The 19,854-nt window shown below is 39.8% G+C and overlaps 2 protein-coding genes across 3 annotated transcripts; both read right to left on the bottom strand.

The window, feature by feature from the left end:
* Positions 1-1,557: 1,557 nt before the first annotated feature.
* Positions 1,558-9,292, bottom strand: gja2 (gap junction protein, alpha 2). Its single transcript, XM_061739958.1, has 2 exons — positions 9,109-9,292; positions 1,558-5,001 (listed from the first exon to the last, which is right to left on the bottom strand). The coding sequence occupies exon 2, from the start codon at positions 4,948-4,950 to the stop codon at positions 3,892-3,894; it is 1,059 nt and encodes a 352-aa protein (XP_061595942.1). The 5' UTR covers positions 4,951-5,001; positions 9,109-9,292; the 3' UTR covers positions 1,558-3,891.
* A 3,531-nt stretch (positions 9,293-12,823) lies between these two features.
* gjb1a (gap junction protein beta 1a) lies at positions 12,824-17,005 on the bottom strand. Of its 2 annotated transcripts, none has more exons than XM_061740936.1 (2): positions 16,884-17,005; positions 12,824-14,176 (listed from the first exon to the last, which is right to left on the bottom strand). In XM_061740936.1, exon 2 carries the CDS (start codon positions 14,160-14,162, stop codon positions 13,446-13,448), a length of 717 nt encoding a protein of 238 aa, XP_061596920.1. In that variant the 5' UTR covers positions 14,163-14,176; positions 16,884-17,005; the 3' UTR covers positions 12,824-13,445. The 2 variants fall into 2 exon arrangements, with proteins under 2 accessions (XP_061596920.1, XP_061596919.1); XM_061740935.1 differs by lacking the exon at positions 16,884-17,005 and adding an exon at positions 16,267-16,335.
* Positions 17,006-19,854: the final 2,849 nt, after the last annotated feature.

Raw genomic sequence — 19,854 nt, forward strand, 5'->3', positions numbered from 1 at the left:
CATTCACTCACCCTCGGATCTGCAGAGCTATGCAGCTCCACATCTGACCTGTTGTTGCTCGGGCCTCAGACTTCACCACCGTAATCGACCTTCCACAGCAGCTGACTTCTTCCCCAACAAACAATAAATAACTACAGTTCCGGATACGAGCTTTCACATATCGTAAAGTGAGGCAACACCTAATGTAAATAAGCATGACGCGTTTAATGGCCAGCACTGGCGTTGCATTAGCAGAGGTGTGACATGATGGTGTGGTGGTTCGTGCTGCGGACTCACTGCCACCAGTTCCCTATCTGATCTATTTATTCGTAGTGTTTGATCTTCTTTCACATAAGTGAGGGTTTTTTTTTCCAGGATATCTGCTTTCATCCCACCGGCCGGTCCCTGTTGACCGGGTCTAAGTTGTCCAGCTGTATGTGTGAGTCTGTGTTTGTGATGAACGTGTACCCTGCCTCCTGGCCAGTGACAGCTCAGACAGGCCCAATGCCTAAGAAGAGGAACGGAAGGAGATGATATATGCAAAAGTATGCAGATAATCCTCTTTAATGTGAAAGACAAACACTAAAAGATAATTTTTCTTAGTTTGTTATTTCTACTGGAGCATGCAGAGAACGTGTTGAAACAGCTAGATTAGGTTTCAAGTATGTGCCAATAGAAATGTTTTAATTAGTCTTACAGAAAAAGAAGCAGAAAGCAGTCGTTACCATGTCACTATGTAAAATGGATATGAAAATGCCCATAATAATTGATTACTTACACATTCCCCTCTTAACTCTTCCAAACGTGTCCACTCTTGTCCACATTTACAAGGAGCTGTGTGACTCAGTGACAAACTGCCTGTGCGTATCACTCCTATGCTATTCTGGCTCAGAGATACGGTTGCATGCGGTTGTAACCCAGAGGTCCTAACCCTAACCCCTGTCACCTGTTCAGTTTTCATCCTTGCCGTCTCGAGAGATTGGGCTGCTTAGGAAACCTGAGAGTTCCTATTTTGGCTCATAACGTTAATGAAAGTCAGCAGAGACCGAAAGCGTGCCTCCAAAATCCCCGAAGGCGACCTGCTCCAGCCGGCACGGTGGCACCTTTGTGTGTGAGAGAGCCGAGCTATTAAAAAAACAACACTATACTGCTGATGGTGATCTTCTAAATAGATAAAGACTAAGAAATAAAAAGGGACATACTAAAACTGCAGTTTTGATAAACAGACGTTTTGCATCAGAACTGATGCACAGCTCCATCATCCAGTCAGTTTCAGTTTTCTCTTGTGTCTCTTGATAGAAATATTACTTTTTCAGTTTGTTTTTTTTTTAAATCAGCCCTTGAACTTACTCAAGACACTTGATTGCAAATAAGTGCATTTTTAATTTTAATAACTCCAGACAGAACTTTTAGAAACACCCAAAATGATGAAATATTGTGCCTTTTGGCCATTCCCTTCCCTACAGTGCATTGTAAACTGCAGCACGCGGTAAAATGTTCATAAAGACCACATCAAAGGGAATGAATCTCTACGCTGCTCATGATGTCTCATGAAATGTGTCTTTTGAAGTGCAGAGTTTTTCTTACCTCCTTTTAATAATCATGAAATTAATTTGCGTCTAGTCGCAAGTTGGACATATTAAACAAAGAACGAACAGCTGCTGCTCAAACCTGAGCTTTTCAAAGAAGTCAGACAATTAATGTAAATGTTTTAAATAGTTGACAGGAAGATCTCATGATGTTATATGTACTAAAGTCAGTGAATTAAAGCAGCTATGAAAGGCTTATGTGATGATCATCTACGCATAGTTTGGCTCTGGAAGTGTGACATTTGCCGTGCAGTGGGATGAATGATGCATTTGTGAGTCTGCACTTTTTATTTGCCTCACACCAACATCAACGTTGTCCTCTGTCTCCAGCAGGAGACACGCTGCAAAAACAGTCACAAGTATGTCAATAAATCAAATCCACTGTGTATCAGAATACTGTGTCGTGTCTACAAATCTGTATGTCGACATGTATCAACAGTAACACACAGGAACAAAGCAATAAAACACGTAGACAACTCATTTTATATCATTCAAGTACACTTCTGATGTGTTTCTTGTGCTTCTCAAAGTTTTTGTTTAAGTTAAACATCTGTAAACAACAACAAATCTCAAAAAATCTGAACTAAAAATAAGATGTAAGATAATGGGCAACAAAAATGACCAAAACTCAAGGTGAGCATTGACAGCTGACTGAGACGAGGCAAGCGGTGGCCGTGTTGCATCACCACCGGGGGGTAAAGCAATCCCAGAGGTCCAGAGCCTGCTTATATCATTTTTTAGAAAGAGTATTAAAATTTGAAATGTTTGTCAGCTATTTTAGATGGAAATGAAACACTGCATTAATTTAACGACATCTGTCCAGGCTGCAGAAGTGTCTCAGATGAAGTGACCAAGGATTATGAACTGGATAATCTTTGAATCCCACTGAACTCGTGATTCATTCTTGAAAATGCCAAACTATTTTCCTGAAAATTGCATATTTCACAGTTCTAACTTCAAATAGTCTTGTAAATACTTTAGGTATGACTGCACTTTTCTTTCTTTTAAAAAAAAATCATACCGGGAGTGGGATCTAATTGAAATTCATTTAAAATCAGAATCTAGCTGTTTGGGGGTCAAAATTGCAAAACAGCAGTCAAAAAAAAAAAAAAAAAATTGTATACCTATGAGTCTTCTCTGATATTTTTGATGGGATGCTGAATCAACCTCCGCTGGAGTTTAACATCTTTGTGTGAGTCAAGAACAGACCATGTTTGGTTAGTTATCTGCAACAACAGCAGAACTCACCAAGTAGCTTCTCCTCCGTCTTTCTGCTGTTTTCTCCGTCTGACAACTTCCTTTTATGGCTTGTGCTGAAATTGTCATCAGCTTCTTTCATAACGGAATAGTTCAATCTTTGTTGGTTCACTAGTTGGATAAATCAGTTGTAAATACAGTTTCAAAGGTCGGAGATTCAAAATAAACCTAAACGCACTGGAAATCAGGAGATTTGACGTTGTGCTTGTAATGTAGTTGTGTTTCTGCTCTCCTTAGAGTTAATTAGTAAAAATGCTCATAATGAGCATTGTAAACATAAACAAGACAGAAAGAAAAGCAATCTTAGTCTGGGAGAGTGGCTAGCACTTCATTATTATTATCATTATTTTCATAAAGTTTACAAAATTCAAAGATTATCATTTACAAAAGAGCAGTTGCATGACCTGATATTTGGAGAAGCCCTGAATCAGCAGGTAAACTAAGTAGTAATAGTGTTCACGCGGCACCATATGTTGAAGTACCCTTTTTCAAGGCCTAACCTCAATTGTATTGATCTATTTTCTGTTATTGATTTGATTCTGGGTCGGCGCAGAGGTCACGTGACATCCGGCGTCGAGGGGTTAGAGCTGTGTGGTTGTAGAAAAAGCTCAACGAACCGCATAATACACACGTAATAACTGAATTTAATTCCAAACATTGATCAGCAGAGTTTCCCTCTACAGTCCACAGATACGTGGGATCGATGAGGGAGGAGGGAGCATGGCTGTGCACTCGTCTGTCTCGCTTGTCTCTGTGATGGAGGGACGACCTGTGTGGGATGTACTCCACCTCTTACCGGGTTCACCCCTCCATATCTGAGGATATTTGAAATGACCTGCAGATACATCACAGAGGACACAAAGTCCTCCGAGATAGTTATCTCCAAATAATTTATACATTACTTCTACTGCCATTAAACCCTGATGTAAAGTGGTGGAGTGTTCCTCGTCCTCATGTTAGCGCTATACTGTGATCTCTCGTGTATTTAACAGTTCTGCACGTATTTTCACGCGCGTTAGTGGTCTCTCCTGCAGTTCGGAGTCTTGGATTAAAAGGTAGGAGCTCTTTAGATCTTCAGGTCATCCAGTCTGTTCTTGTTGTTGCTGTGCTTGCTTGACTGACTGTTTCTGCGCTGGTTCTCAGCAGGATTCTCAGAGGCGGGACCGGAGGGCTTCACCTTCTCCGATTCGTCTTCCTCCGCTTTGCCCTTCCTCTCCACGGCCATGTTGTCTCTGTTCTGCTTGTAAACGGCTTTGCTGTTGTAGGGGCTGTAAGGCGAGTTGGGCTCCGCCATGTTGTACTTGGAGTCCACGGGGAACGGCTCGTGCACGGCCGTGTGGCCGGGGAAGTAGGGGTAGTTTGGCGCGAAGGGCATGACCGGCTCGTTGAATTCCTTGGCGGCCTCGCCCGCGGCCTTGGTGCGTCTGTAGCGGAGACCCTGGTGGCATTTGGTGAATCCCAGGTGGTACATCTCCACCAGGTTGAGCAGCAGAGAAACGCAGGCCACGCCCAGCATGAAGAGGATGAAGACCGTCTTCTCGGTGGGTCTGGAGATGTAGCAGTTCACCATGTTGGGACAAGGCCAGCGGTCGCAGGTGTACATCGGTTTCAGCTCAAACCCATACAGAAAGTACTGAGCTACGATAAAGGCAACCTCAAACAGGGTCTTGAAGATGATGTTGAAGACGTAGGTTCGCAGCAGCGCGCCCTGCAGACGCACGTGGCCTGTGTTGTCTTTAATTGTGGCCTTCTTGGCTTTATTGTTATGCTTCTCGCTCTGGACTGTGAGTTCTTTCAGCTTGTCTTTCTCCTTTTCCTCCATGCGGACCAGATGAAGGATGTGGCCCAGATAAATAAGCGTGGGCGTAGAGACGAAGATGATCTGCATCACCCAGAAGCGGATGTGAGAAATGGGGAAGGTCTTATCGTAGCAGACGTTCTGACAACCGGGCTGCTTGGTGTCGCACGTGAAGCCCGACTGCTCGTCGCCCCACACCTTCTCCGCCGCCGTTCCCAGCACCAGGATGCGGAAGATGAACAGCACGGTGAGCCAGACCTTCCCCACCACGGTGGAGTGTTCCTGGGCATTCTCCAGCAGCTTCCCCAGCGAGTTCCAGTCTCCCATGATGCCTCACAATTGTGTCCTCTGCTCAATCAGTGAACCCAGCAGAGACACCTGTAAGAAAGTAGGAACATGCATCACAACTGGGTTAAAAGGTGGATAGACGGTCACAAAGCACTCACTAGTTCTCCACTTTGAGTGCATGTTGCAAAAAAACTGTCCTCTTATCAGGTTGGATCAATGTTTGTTTGTTGTTTGTTTTTGTTTTTGTTTTTTTATAGTATACCGTATTTTCTGGACTATAAGCCGCACCTGCATATAAACCGCACCGCTCTATTTTTAAAAAAATAATAAAAAAAGATATATAAGCCGCACCTGCATACAAGCCGCATCCGCTCTATTTAAAAAAAAAAGAAAAAGATATGCAAGCCGCAGATATTTATGTTAGATTAGATATTTACTACATGTACAGAAGGATTTTGAACTGTAAATGATGTACATGTTTGTACCTAAATAGATCATTTCCTAACAGTGTCTTTTAACACGGCAGCAACTTTGCTGATTAAAACTGGACAGAACCAAGAGAAAATAACCGCTATTTATTTATCTATTTATCTGTTTGAAATCTGCTTCTACCTACTTCTATCTGCTAAAGAAGAAGTAAAATATTCTTCTTTGCATTTGTTTTGTCTTAGTTTTGATTCTAATTCCAGTTAGAGCAGCCTGAGCGGTGGAAGAAAAATCCACAGAATAGCCGCACCTTTGTATAAGCCGCACGGTTCAAAACCTATGAAAAAAGTAGCGGCTTATAGTCCAGAAAATACGGTACTCACAAAATGAACAGCTTGCAGATGCTAAGGAGATGTTAACTGAATGTGCCAATAGGCGTTCTGTGTTAGAAATAATCTAAACTGCTCCCTTCTGGGCCAGGTTTCTCTTGGAAAATAGATTTTAATTTCAATGAGACTCACACCTGGTCAAATAAAGGATTTAAATAAATACATTAAAAAAAAGAAATACAGTAATCCCTCGCTATAACGTGGTTCACCTTTCACGTCTCGCTGCTTCGCAGATTTGCATTGTGCATCGTGTTCTGCATTCTGATTGGCTAAACAGTCTCTCTACTTCTTCACTTCCTGTGTCAATAACGTTGGTCGCTTAGTAACAATGCTGAGAACGGCCAATGAGCTTCAGCAGCAGCTCAAGAACGGGAGCCTTTGATGAATCATTCATTACAGTCTCAAATATAACCAATGGTGTCGGTTTATAAGAATCTTTTTGCCCAGAAGAAAAAAGAGCGACAACAATTACCCATAACTATGTTCTTCTCTCGAAAAAGACGCTACAGAGCGAGTCAGGATACAGCGGTGCAGTCAGAAGAGCAGTGAAATACGCGCAAGTCACAATTTGTCCGACTGTACTTATTGTATTTTTTTCATAATCATTTTTCATTTTTCTCCCATTGAAATCCAATTAATCAGGTTGCGGTGGGGCGGTGCTGATCTCTGCAATTTGAAGCCTTGTATAATAATTGTAAAAAAAATAAAGGTTACTACTTCACAGATTTCACTTATCACGGGTTCTTTCTGGAACGTAACCCTCGCGAAAAACCAGGGATTACTGTAATGTGAAATCCCCTCCCTACCTGTGATTTACGTTTATTCATTAACCAACCACCATCCTCTGGGTGAATTCAAGTCAATTTTGCGGGACTGAGAAAAGTGTTCCCTTATTGTTTAATTGTTTGATTTGAATTTTTTTGATGATGATGATTCTTTGTTGTTTCTTTTTGTTTGATGTTTTTTAACTAACTGCGGCCTTCTGGGCCAGGTTTATCTTGGAACATAGATTTTAATCTCAATGAGACTCACAGCTGGTCAATAAAGGATATAAATAAGTACATAAAAAAAGAAGAAATAATGGGAAATCACCTACCCTACCTTTAATTTACATATATTCATTAACCAACTATCATTGCCAAATGGTTCCTTAATTGTTATTAAAACTTGTTCTCCAATAACCCATCATTATCTATCATAGGCCTCCATTTTTTTAAAATAATTAGGTATTATAAATACAAAAGAATCATGACTTAATAAGTCATTCTTGATTGGCTCCTTTGTCATTTCATATTCAAGCAGATATTATGAAATCAATCATTTATCATCAGCTGGTAACTAAATATTGATGATGAGTTCATCATTGGGTCGTCAGTTGGTAATTAGTCCCAGATTGGTCGTTAATTACTATGTGACAGGCCAAATTATTATCATTTTGATTATTTTTGTACAGCATTACCCAGTTTTGTCTGTTTGAATTATTATCAACTGCAAATGTTCCTCCGGTGATTATTGCAGCAATAAAATCTGTCCTCTTGAGGTAATTGCGAGCGTAGTCTGGAGTTCGCAGTGAGGAGAGTGTTACGTAATCTTTGTAACTGAACAGTTGAGTTATCCAGTGCAGATAACTCGATCAGAGACTTTGAGGAGCGTTTTGGTGTTAAGTCTTGAAATGACATTGCCATTTTGGAACAATGAGCGTATGTACAGGAAGGAAATCAGTTTTATTGTAATGTGGTATAAAGAGAAAAAACCAAAGAGCTGGTTGATTTGAGAAAAGGGGACAAACTGAGGTCTGCAAGCTGAGGTTGAGTAGGTTCACCCAAGGGAGTAGGTTTGGTCTCAACATTGGTAGGGACGATATACCAGCATAACCTGCATGTACACTTTTTGCTGGGGACGGGACATTAATAAGACCAAACAGGTGAATGGGGGTCAGGGCTACATTTGTCACGAATATGAACCTAATTAATTGATAGGCTAAATGATCAATGCAAAATAAATCTGTATCGACTTATACTAACTTTCATGTGTATTGGTTCACCTGATACACGGTTCCATTCAAACCTTTGTTTTCAAGAACTACTAAAGAAACATTTTGAAAACTTCCAGAATATTCCAGGATGCAATTTAAATTGCAATATTTGAACATAACATAAAATTATTTTAACATACACAATAAATACAAACTTATTAATAATCTCTTAACTACTACATAACCTATATATGGAACTACATGTTAGCCTACATTGTCCTTCACCACAAGAGAAATACATTGCTTTAAAATAGTTAATTTAATAACTGTAGGGGTCAATTTTATCCTTACAACATTTGGGAAGACAATCTAAATTACCTATATATCTGAACTCATTATATAATTCAAATAAGTTTCAAATAAGGTTGCTTAAAAGTTGGTGGGGAAGTTGGCAATTTGAGCCTCCTGAAAAGTTGGTAGTGTTATGTCCCTACCGTCCCTATGCAAACCTACGCCCTTGGGTTCACCGTACAATCCGGGGATCAATATCTCTACCAGTAACCACTATTAGCCAGATTTTTAAGTCGCTATGGGTTGTTGGCTTCACTAATGTCACTGCTATGGTCGGCAAGGAAACAGCAGAGAGCATCCTGACAGCAAACGTCCCAGACTCAGACAGTCCGAGGCAGGAGGCCTGGTCACTGGTATTGATCAGAGTCAGAGTTAAGAACAGCTACTTGTTCACCTGCTGCTGTCTGACAAGTCATACCAAAGTATGCTGCCGTACCACCCAGGAGGAGCGTCTGACTGCTGCTCGTCCTAGTTCACCCCTAACCCAACCCTGACCCAATCATTTCTAACGAGGCCTGCATTGGTTCATAAACATACATACTTACGAAATCCAGTATTCATTCAAACCCAAGTTGCTCAGCACTTCACTACGCGTAGTTTTCTGAGCTCACACAACCAAATACCGTTCTACATTCTAGTAGTAACATTTAGCCGCCTTATGAATTCATCGTTTGTTTTCCCAGAGGTTGTGTCCTCTCCAGCGCAGGCTGATAAAAACAGCCAGGACATAGCTGACTGTGTGTGTGAGAAAAGAGCCCTGAAGCGAGTTTGGTGAGACTGCCGGTCTCAGCGAAGGTCTTGTGACATCGTTCCCAGCGGTGCTCCCCAAACTACTCTGACAAAATACTGGCACTTGTCCTTTAAAAATGAAGACAAAGTTCACATTACTGTGAGTCCTACTGAAGGAAAAGGCTTTCTTAGTCTTGATTTTCTTTCATTCACTGCCTCAATTTAACTTGTAATATTTATAAGGAAATATGGACAAACAAGTAATAAGTCTTAAACTACTGATAGATTTCTGATCATTAGATTCAATCTTCTCAAAGAGAATCTCACCTGTTAACATTCATTTCCTTCAGAGTCACAAAGTGACTGAGCCTCTTCCCCTCGCCGCGAGGCCGTGTTCCCCTGAACCACAGAGGAAAGTGCCGCACCAAGATAAACTTCTCCCAGATAATTCCCACCAGCGTCTGTGCCTCTCCAGGGTGCCGTCCCTCCTACTCTAACCCTCTCCAGTGTCCAATATTCGACGACTCCACCGGGGCTTAACTGGAGTCTGGCGTCAGTTCGAGCACAGATGAAAACTTTCCCATTCGTTGAAAAGTCCTCAGCCCTTCAGGAGGTGTTTCTGTCTGACTGAGTGGCAGCTGAGGAGCCCAGTGAGGACGCAGGCTCCGCCGACATGTCAGGGAGCTCTAAATAGAATTCACGGTGCACGGAGTGGCTGTGCTGTCACTCCTCTGGAGATCTGACCCTTGACTTTGTGCAGGAGATTCCTGCATCACGGAGACCTTCAGTGGCACTCTGAAAGCCACCGTTTGGTGGCTAACAGGCACGGTTTGTGCAGCAATCCATGCAAAACGCAATCACCGTGTTCAGATTCTTCTGAAAGTTGATTTTATGTACGAGTCAACTCAGAGTTAAACATAGTACCCTGTTTACAGCGGGTGCAGACCACACACACACTCATGCGCACACGCGGAAGCTGTAAAAACATTTACTCTAACTGCTTTGTACTGCCCACACCTGAGTATTTATGATGGTTTATAACTGAATACAGCCACCTTTAGTTTCCAGTGCACACAAATACAGTAGTTAACATTTGAAGAGGATCAAAAATGCACTTTCTTGTTATTAATTAATTTAGAACAATATCTATTCTTGTCTTGGAAATGTTTTTATCCACTTCAAATGCTGACTAGTAAACAACTAGGGGTTAATAAAGAGGCAATGTGTATCATAAAAAGTGTACTTTTTAAAAAGCCCATGTTATGTCGTGTTTGTAGAAATTCATCAGTAACTTACTCGTCTACACAGTTTATTCTAATTTAAGCACTTGAGGCCATGTTCAGGCCGGCTTTTGATGCAGCACGTAACAGAACATTTTATGTCACTTTAACAAAAGTAAATATTTCCAAATCATTCTTAAGTTGCTAATCATCATACTTACAGTTGATCAGCTCCAGTTTGTCTCCTTAAAGGAAACTTTATGACATAATTAAGAATAAAAGCAAAAATACAGTATATATATTTTGTTTTTCCTTTTCCTTATACGTGCATTCCTTGTTTTTGCATTCCCTCATCTCCTCTTTTTACTAGTTAAATCTGAAAATGAATGACATATATATCAACCAAGTGCAAGATACCAAATTGCTGGGAGTTGTCATAGATGAAAAACTTTCATGGAAAACACATATTAATAAAATCATTAATAAAATGGGAAGTGGCATCTCTGTCATTAGAAGATGCAGGGCATATTTGTCACCGAAATCAACTAAATTAGTAATACAAGCCTTAATCTTTTCAAATCTTGACTACTGCCCAGTGGTCTGGTCAAATGCCACAGCAGACATGATCAATAAACTTCAAATAGTACAAAATATAGCAGCTCGCATTGTCCTTGGTTGTGATTTCAGAACAAGTGTATTTAAAATGCATAGAAATCTCAGCTGGTTAATGGTAAGGGAAAGATTACTTTATTCGTTATTAATATTTATAAGAAATGTATCCATATCCAAAACCCCGCAAGTTCTACACAGAAAACTATATGTTACAGTTCAGAAAATCACAGCTATAGCACGAGACATGCTGCCAGAGGTCATTTTTCACTGCCAAAAACAAAGACAAACTATAGTAAGAGAACGGTGACATACAGAGCTATGTATGAATGGAACTTACTTCCCAAACACTTTTCAAACTACTAGCATAAAAGAATTAAAATTATTAGTAAAGAAACATATCTTAAATAAATACATATAACACTTATTTTATTATTATTAAATGGCGATTGGTTTACTAAAAATAGCCATGGGTTCAAGTTACGATAAGTGATTATAACTTAAACGCATTGTAGATGACTATACATTGTTTGAATTGTTTGATGCTATTTAAAGAAGGTATGATTTTTGTATTGTAAATGCATTACATTTAAATGTTTCGGAATGACTGTAACCTTAATGTGAGTGTCAAAAGGAGCACTGGTCTTATCTAGAATATGTTTTGTAGTAGAATTTCCTTTTTTTTCCCTTTTTTTTATGTTTCTTTTCTTTTTCTTCTACTACCTCTTTAGGTTTGCTTTTAATTTTTGTCTTGTATTGTATATTATGTGTCGGACCCCAGGAAGAATAGCTGCAGTTTTGCTGCAGCTAATGGCGATCCAAATAAAACTATAAACTATAAACAATACTGATGATGTCCAGATTTTTTGTTAATATTCACTAGCTTTTCTATAACATTTATAGATCTTTTTAGAAATTCACCCATTAGACAATATTCAGTCTTCAGTGAGGCTGATTGAGTAAAAAAAATGTAGTAAGAGCAGCATTATACACACACTTCAACCAATCTGAGGGGTGTGTATGTTTATAGTGTGTCACCGTCGGTTGCGCAATAGTCGTGATTTTGGCCCTTTTATTTTTAATTATGTCCGTTTAGGTCCTCCATACATAGGTGATGCCAACAGTGAGTCAATTTCCACCCCATGTACAAAAAAACACATTTGCTGTTCAGAGATTGATTTTTTTTATACATCATCAGTTAAAATCAAATTAAACCACAAATAAATGCATAATTAGGGATGTGGTTTTTGAGTGACAGCTGCGTTACCATCTATGCTTTCAAACGACTAACTGTGCTCACTTTAGGCACTTAGAACTTTTAAGCTGTTTTTTATGCATCCCATGATTGTTGTGCTGTTAGTTGTGCTAACAGACTGCAGTGACCAGCTCTGCGTCAGTCTGGAGGAGTGAAGGTGATGAAATCCATCCATTAGCCCCAGTTTAGCTGATACGTTTTCAGTATGGGCATCTGAAATGAGGATGGGTGGATTCAACAAATTTAAGCTTCTGTTCATTAACACTGTTGTAAGCATGAGCTAAAATAAGCCAAGCTAAAACCGCTCGGTTGGTGGTACCGGGTGGTGGTCATGTTTCAACTTTTCGATCCATTGCTGCTGATGTGTTTCCCGACACTCTGAGCCTCGTGGATGGTGTGTGTTGGACTGGTTCCATAAAAAGAGAAGGACTCTGCTTTCCTCAGCAGGTCCAGCTGTCCTCAGGGTCAACCGTCGTCACCCACGCAGTGACCCCCTCACACCCAACGGTTATTGATAACCCCCAAAAACCCTGCACTCAGGCTGCTACAAGGAGAGTTTCATCAGCTTGAGATGTTTCCTCGCACGTGGTGACGCGGCAAACACACCTAAACATGGTGGTGCTAAATTGGAAGAGAAGATTCATGCTTTTTTTTCTCCTTTTCATTACCACAAAGTAGCAGCACTGATTACCGCTGCTCCGAGGGGATTTGGGGTGTTACAGTTCCAGTCAGCTGATAAAGTCACCGAAATTATTTCTAAATATGTAGTGTTTCAGAAGATTAATTGCATCATATACATATTTGATGAGGAAAGAAAAGGAAGCACTGATAAACTCTAGCTGATTTCCTTCTGTTTTTCTATGGGCAGTAAATGAATCTCAGACGGAAAAGTGAATTAATTCAAACAACACGTTTAGAAATCCACAGGAAATTTCATAGAAAGATTTGAATGTTCTTTTAAATTGGCTTTATTTATACATGAACATATGCAACCATCAAGAGTCTGTATAACGCAAACACTGTGACAATCATCACCAAATATTAGTTTAATATCTCACCAGAAACAGCTGAAGAGAAGGAAAATAAATCCTCCTCCTGTTGTTTAGATTCAAGTCATAGTCATTTTAGAAAAAATAAAAAAGTTGGTGATTATTCTTTTTGAAATAAATAGTGAAATATTATTCATTAAATACCCATAAGACAATATCATGACATCGACACACATTTCAAAACAAATGATGATTTAAAACAGAATGGGGTCCCCTTTCTACAATAAATAATCCCACTTTAGGATATGTAAGATCGTTCATGATATATTCAAGATATGAAAATGTTACTTAACTACTCTTTAGTCGGCTTAACAAATGAGGTTTAAAATCATGTCAGTAGAAAGTGCTGCTGTGTACTGTACGTTGCTTTTGGTAACTTATCAATGCTCATTAACACCTGAACTGCTGGTGTGAAAACTGGATTCTACGTTTTTATTCTCACACGGGAACCAGGCGCTTGGCTATCTTAGAGGTGAAACCACGCTTATGTGACCCTTTGCAGCGGTACTGAATCTTCTGGATGCGTTAGTACTAGCAGAACTTTTGTTGGATCCAGGCTCCCAAAGTGGAGTCTCCAGCATTGTGAAGCTGCTTGCCGCAGGCTTTCCCCACCAGGAAGACCACCTCTGCTATGTTGAGGAGGATGCAAACCCCCGACGCGGCGAGCATGAACACGGTGAAGACAGTCTTCTCTGTGGGCCTCGACACAAAGCAGTCCACTGTGTTGGGGCAGGGATACGAGTCACACTTCACCAGCCGGATCATCTTGTAACCAGGGTAAATCATGTAAAACATATACATGAAAATGACTTCGAAGATGATGCGGAACAGCAGGCTGATGACGTACGTCCACCACAGAGCGCCTGTGATTTTCATCTTCTGGGTCTTTATCTGCTCCAGGTCTTTGGGGTTGGTCCGCCCCGACAGCTTGTAGAGCCTCTTGTCGACGTGGCGACGGTGGGCCACGTGCATGGCCACCAGCAGGGCCGGGGTGGAGACCAGGATGAGCTGGAGCGCCCACAGGCGGATGTGGGAGATGGGGAAGAAGTGGTCGTAGCAGACGCTGTTGCAGCCCGGCTGCTGGGTGTTGCAGGTGAAGCCGGACTTCTCGTCCCCCCACACGCTCTCGGCTGCCACCACCAGGACCAGGATGCGGAAAATGAACAGGACGGAGAGCCAGATGCGGCCGATGCCGGTGGAGTGTCGGTTCACGCCGCTGATGACGGCATAGAATGATGCCCAGTTCATCTTTGGTTCCGGGTCTGGAGGAGAAGCAGAACAGATGTGTGAAAGGGTCAACATCTGGAGGAGCATTTTACTGTTTTGCAATTCAAGTCTGTTTTCTTGTTTATTTTAACACAGTGCAACATGTGTTTGGACATTCATCCTCATTTTAACCTCTGATGTGATCAATGATGTTTGATTTAGAGACAAAGTGCTGCTTTAAAATAAATTTGTAAAGTGTTTTGGGCAGTTTAGCCTTTTTTATAAAAGAAATGCAAAATGTGATCAAATACTGAAACTTAACTAAGTTTTAAAGACTTCAAATGACACACAAAGAACCTTTTTAACAGCTGAATAAAGACGGCTGTGAAACTATTCTGCAATCCTAAACTATTCTGCAATAACGTGTGCTTTTATCACTTCCCTTTACACATCCACTTCCAGATCCTGCGCGTAATTCTGATCGGTCAAATCTTCCTGCAGAAAGCCTGTTTTTTTAACATGCTCAGTCTTCTGGATTTAATAATAGTAAATTAGATTCTATGCAGTCGAGTTACAAGAATACGGTAAATATCTGTGCCCATGTCACATTTTAAAACACTTTGTTGTTAAAGTAAAGTTATCTTCATCACGGTACCACTTCATGGTAGTATTATCATTATTATTAATATTGTTATTGATATTATTGTTGTTCTTGTTAATATTGTTATGACATTTTAGGATAATGAGATCCCACCTGTAATCATATTAAAAATACAATATTATTTGCACTGAAAATCTTTTGATATTTGTATAAAAAGAGAAAAATTGCTTGTAGAACTACTGATGGTATTTTTTTCTAATATAAAATAAAAGGCTTCCTGTTTTTAATCAGATAATAATTTCAAAATAATTTTATGAGAATGCACGTTTTCATTACTATCTTATCATGTATTTAAATCTCCTCATATTTTAATTAGTCTCCAAGTTCTTCCTCTTTAGTTCGTCTCTATAACAGTTGCCGCCGCTGAGCGTGCAATTTAAAATGAACTGATTCCTTTTAAACTAAACATTGACAGAACTTAATAGTTTACTTTTATCCAATTTAAGGCAAACTATTTATGCAGGTTTATTAATTCCTCCAACTCTCACTCTATTCTGTTTTACTAGAAATTATCTTAAAGCTGAAAAGGCTCAAAACATTTTATTCATTAACTCAAAATCACAAATGTTATTTAAATTAGTGACAGTTCAAAGTCTCTAAGATCATATTTGAAGACCTGCAAAAAGAAGTTACTTCAAGTTAAGCATCAGGGAACTGTCTATCTCTAAAACGATTAACGAGACTCTATATTTGTATACGTCTTTAAGTACCATCCATCCATCTGCTATTCCCCACAAAAAATATATATTATTATCATTATATCATTTATATTTTAATTAAATAGATACATTAAAATGTGTCCAGTTGCATCTCTTGCAGTTTGACTATTATACTGTTTTTGTTTGACTAATGTGGTATAAATTAGGTTAATTGAGATTTCAGCCTTGCCTTAAAAAAAAACTCCTGAAAACTATTCAAGGACTTTATAAATTTTTGTTGATATGTTCAAGCATTTTGCATCCATCCATTTCGGCACCGCTTCATCCAATGACGGGTCCCGGGAGTCTGCTGGACCCGGGTCCGCCCTGGACAGGTCGCCCTCGCAGGGCTGCTGCATTTTATATTTCATTAATTTGAAAATGATTCACTAATTGATTTAAAAAAAAAAAAGGTCACTAAAGGTCACTGATTTTTATCTAGAAAGAAATTGCTTCTGAGGTTGCTGGTTCACGTCCCACAAGACCGTCCATATAAAAGCGCAGGGGCGTTAGTATTTACATGTTAATCCATCATACTGTACCTTTACAAGTGAGGCAGTTTAGTCAAAACAGCTGAGGAATTAGTTCAAGATGAATTGAAGTTAGATCAACTCTAGTTTTCAACTTTTTCTCCTCAAAAAAAAGTTTTTCTTTTAAAGTCCAGAAAGAGAGAAACAATTTTAAGCACTAAAGTACATGTCTTTTATCTCCTCTGCTGTGATCCTTATAGATCTGTGATCCCCCTCGTGTTTGCATTTCCAGTGTGGCTGTAAATGTCAGCTGTTACCGGGCTCAGCTGGAGGTGTAAGAGGCATAGGAGGCAGCGTAGAGGACGAAGTTGACCCGCTGGTTTGGCATGGATGTGAACCCAGAGGAGGGATGAAGCCTCTCTGCCCCCCTGGGCAGCTGGCAGCCACTTAAGAGTGCAACACTGAGGTCTGGCACCATGTGTCATGTGACATGCTTCCACCACCCGCCATGGTGTAGCATGCAGAGTGGGCATCTGCACTATCACAGTCTGTAATACTCTGCTCTCATTGGCAGGAAAATAATTTGCGCACAAAAATGCTCTTTGATGAGCGATAAAAGAACTCTCATCTTGTTCTTATCTCACAACAATCGAAGCATTGAGATCAAACCACCCGGTGTGTGACCTTTCGAAAAGCAGCTACTGATAAAAAGGCTGCAAAACCAAAACATATATAAACACATATTTCTGATTAGGACTCATATTAGCTTCTTTTTTTTTTGGATCCATGACCAATTATGGAATTATAGAAATGACAGCAAAGAACAGACATAAAAGCAGAAGAAACCCGAACATAAACACACTGAAATCAAGCTATTAAACACTCTGATGAGCACAAAACTGGTCCTCAATGTGACAAAATGGCATGAACTTACCTTCAGCTGCAGTTCTGAATGAAGTACATCCAGAAACATTTAAGTTAGCAGATTTTTTTTTTCAATCTGTGACTGTGAACAAGAGTATCAGAGCACCATGACTTTGCATTGCTAATGATTTGCCTCACGCTAGCCACTGCCCTGCACTGAGGCGGTCATATGCTTCTCTGTGGGACAATTTGCATACAATAGCCCTATTTAGCCCGAGAAAACAAACAGCCTCTGAGTTCAGATCAAATGTTTTAATTTCTGCCCAGCTGAAGAATCTGTGTGGGGACGGCAGGCTGTCCTCTTGTCCTCTTTGTGCTGTGTCGCGCAGAGGAAGTGGAGGACGTTCTTGACGCAATATGGAGTAAAATATAAAAGGTCCAAAACAAAGACTGGGCCTCTGAATCTAAAGATAAGAAAACAAGTGTTCATTATTGTGATAATCACTCTCTCATCTTGGGTTTTCTCCTCAACCTTCACAACACGTCAAACATTTAAACACTGATTCTACAAACGTCATTGGCTCAAAAGGCGCAACAGGGAGAGGTCATGAACCTGCACGTCTTCATAGATTGGAAAGATTAAAATCTCCACACAAACAACCTCACTGGCTAAAACTCAGAAATAAAAGCTTCATATGACCAACCGAGGACATGTTCATCCTAGACACTTTCATGGGCAGAGTGGGTCATCATTGCATCTATCTGGACTGACTGTTATTTGCATAGTTACTGTATTTACACAATCAACGTTCACTCAGGCTGCTTCACCGCAATCCAGATCTCCCTCACGAGAGCCACAATCAAACCTACATTTGCATAAAGAGTGTACATAAAACGTACAGTTAGATCCAGGAGTGTTTGTACAATGACAAAGTGCAGTGCAGACTTCTAGCTTTAGTTTAAGGCGGTTCCCAGAAATATGGAAACATGTACTATTTGATTTGATTACTTTATGATTTTAGGCAAAGCCTTTTCAAAGGCTCCTATTGTTTGACGGCCTCTCTGGCTTCAGTGTTGTCTCCGGTCATTATAAAGCACCGTCCTGCCCGTTTTTATCTGAATGTTACAGAGAGTAAAGTCCCATACACCTCAGAGTTCATCGGTTCACTCTGCAGCAATTTCCCAACCTAAGGTCGGCCTCCTTCATCTGTGTCTACTTGGGCTTGATATTAGTAGCTCCAGTCAAACAGCTGCCAAATGCCAACTAAATACCTGGACCAAAAAAAACAGATCTCTTCATCCGCCTTGAAGGGACGAAGGGATGGACTATCAAATAGCAAAACATCCTTAAACCCTTTGAGCCCCTGAAAATGGAGCTGCTTCAGTGATGAAGGATGGATTCCTGGTAAATACAACAAGCTTTTTGAGAAACATCTTGAATTAAAAATGACATTTCTTCACTAAGCTATGTTTTCTTCTGTTATTTAAGAAGAAACTAACTCAAGACTCTGGTCATGATTTTTAACATATCTGAGTTTTGGGGAAATTTTGTTCAATCATTTTTCATGAAGTCCTGGTATTTGCTTTCTGCTTATCGCTCTTTCGCTGTGGTCATGAAGCTTCGATTTATCAAGGTTTCTTATTGAAGTCTCACATTTTCACTTCTGTTTCTCCTTTCTTTATTCTGTTGCCTCAGTCCACTTTTTCAGCTGATGTAAAATAGACATAGTGGTTTAGTTGTCACAAAACGACTGGGATGGGGGTCCAAAGCAACTTTAAGCAGTGCTTTTTAGTTTTTATCCATTGCAGATTCAGAAGACAGGTAATTATTGACAACACTTCCTGAAAAAGGTCAAATATACTTTCGAATGACATTGACACTGATATCTAACCTGAAGCACCTCCCTTTTCTGCTTTAATTTTGAGCCCTTTGGTGCGTTTGCTTGAATTCAGTCAGCAGGAGGACATCTGGTGTTCAGATAGAGTTACTGCAGGATCTCAGCAGAGGAGACTCTCCTGCAGAAGTGTACAATCATTTAATCTCGTGGTGAGGAGGGAAGTACTGAGATCCAACTCTGAAATGTTGTTTGAATTAATGTATATATTAACTTGTGCAATGGATTGAGTATCCATGGACTGAGTTCCCAAATAGTAAATGCAATATATTTTGGAAAAAAAAGTGCAGAAAGGTAGCTGGTAATGTCACAACCATATAACTTTCCAAGGTTGTTGCTGCTGAGTACTAAGTAGTCCAGTAAACAGTAGTCATATTTCTTTCTTCTTGTTTCTTGGACATTACTTGTGTTATCATCACACTCAGATGTGAGTCAAGATCACTAATACTGGTGATTATTGGTCATTGTTTTATTTTAAGATGTCACGAGTCAATAATGATATCTTTCTTCTTTTTTTTTAACTTCGTGCAAAATTGCTGTTGTAGTGAACTGCTTAGTGAAAGAATAATTAGTACAAACTAAGCCTGAAACAAAGGTATTTCATAATCTGGGTCTTAATCCGCTGAATGCAGTAACACACCCTGCCCACATGCTGTTGAGTTACAACCTGTCCTCAGGAGGATTCACACCGCTCCCATGATATGTGCACAATACCACAGAGGGTGTGTCTGCCATTATCATAAACTGCTCTAGAAGGCTATATTTACGGATTATGCTTTTTTGTACTGTGTTTCTGCTTTTGTATTAACTGTATTTTATATAATGTGTGTTTGTATCTCTTGTAAGGTGACCTTGGGTGACCTGAAAGGCGCCTCTAAATAAAATGAATTATTATTAATATTATTATTATTGGATTCAGCGTAAGTGTATATAAAATGGTATATATAATAATGATTATATTGTTTATGATAAGACGTGTACATATATATGTAATATATATATATATATATATATATTCTACTTCCTCCTACTCCTTTTTGGGCATGACAGTTTATTTCCCTTTGATTTTGTTTAAATGACTGTTTATTTATATTCTTTTTTTGTTGTTTTGTGTAATTGCTCGAAATAAAGATTTCAATCAATCAA

Source organism: Cololabis saira, chromosome 14 (assembly GCF_033807715.1).
Source record: "Cololabis saira isolate AMF1-May2022 chromosome 14, fColSai1.1, whole genome shotgun sequence".
Taxonomy (NCBI): Eukaryota; Metazoa; Chordata; class Actinopteri; order Beloniformes; family Belonidae; genus Cololabis; species Cololabis saira.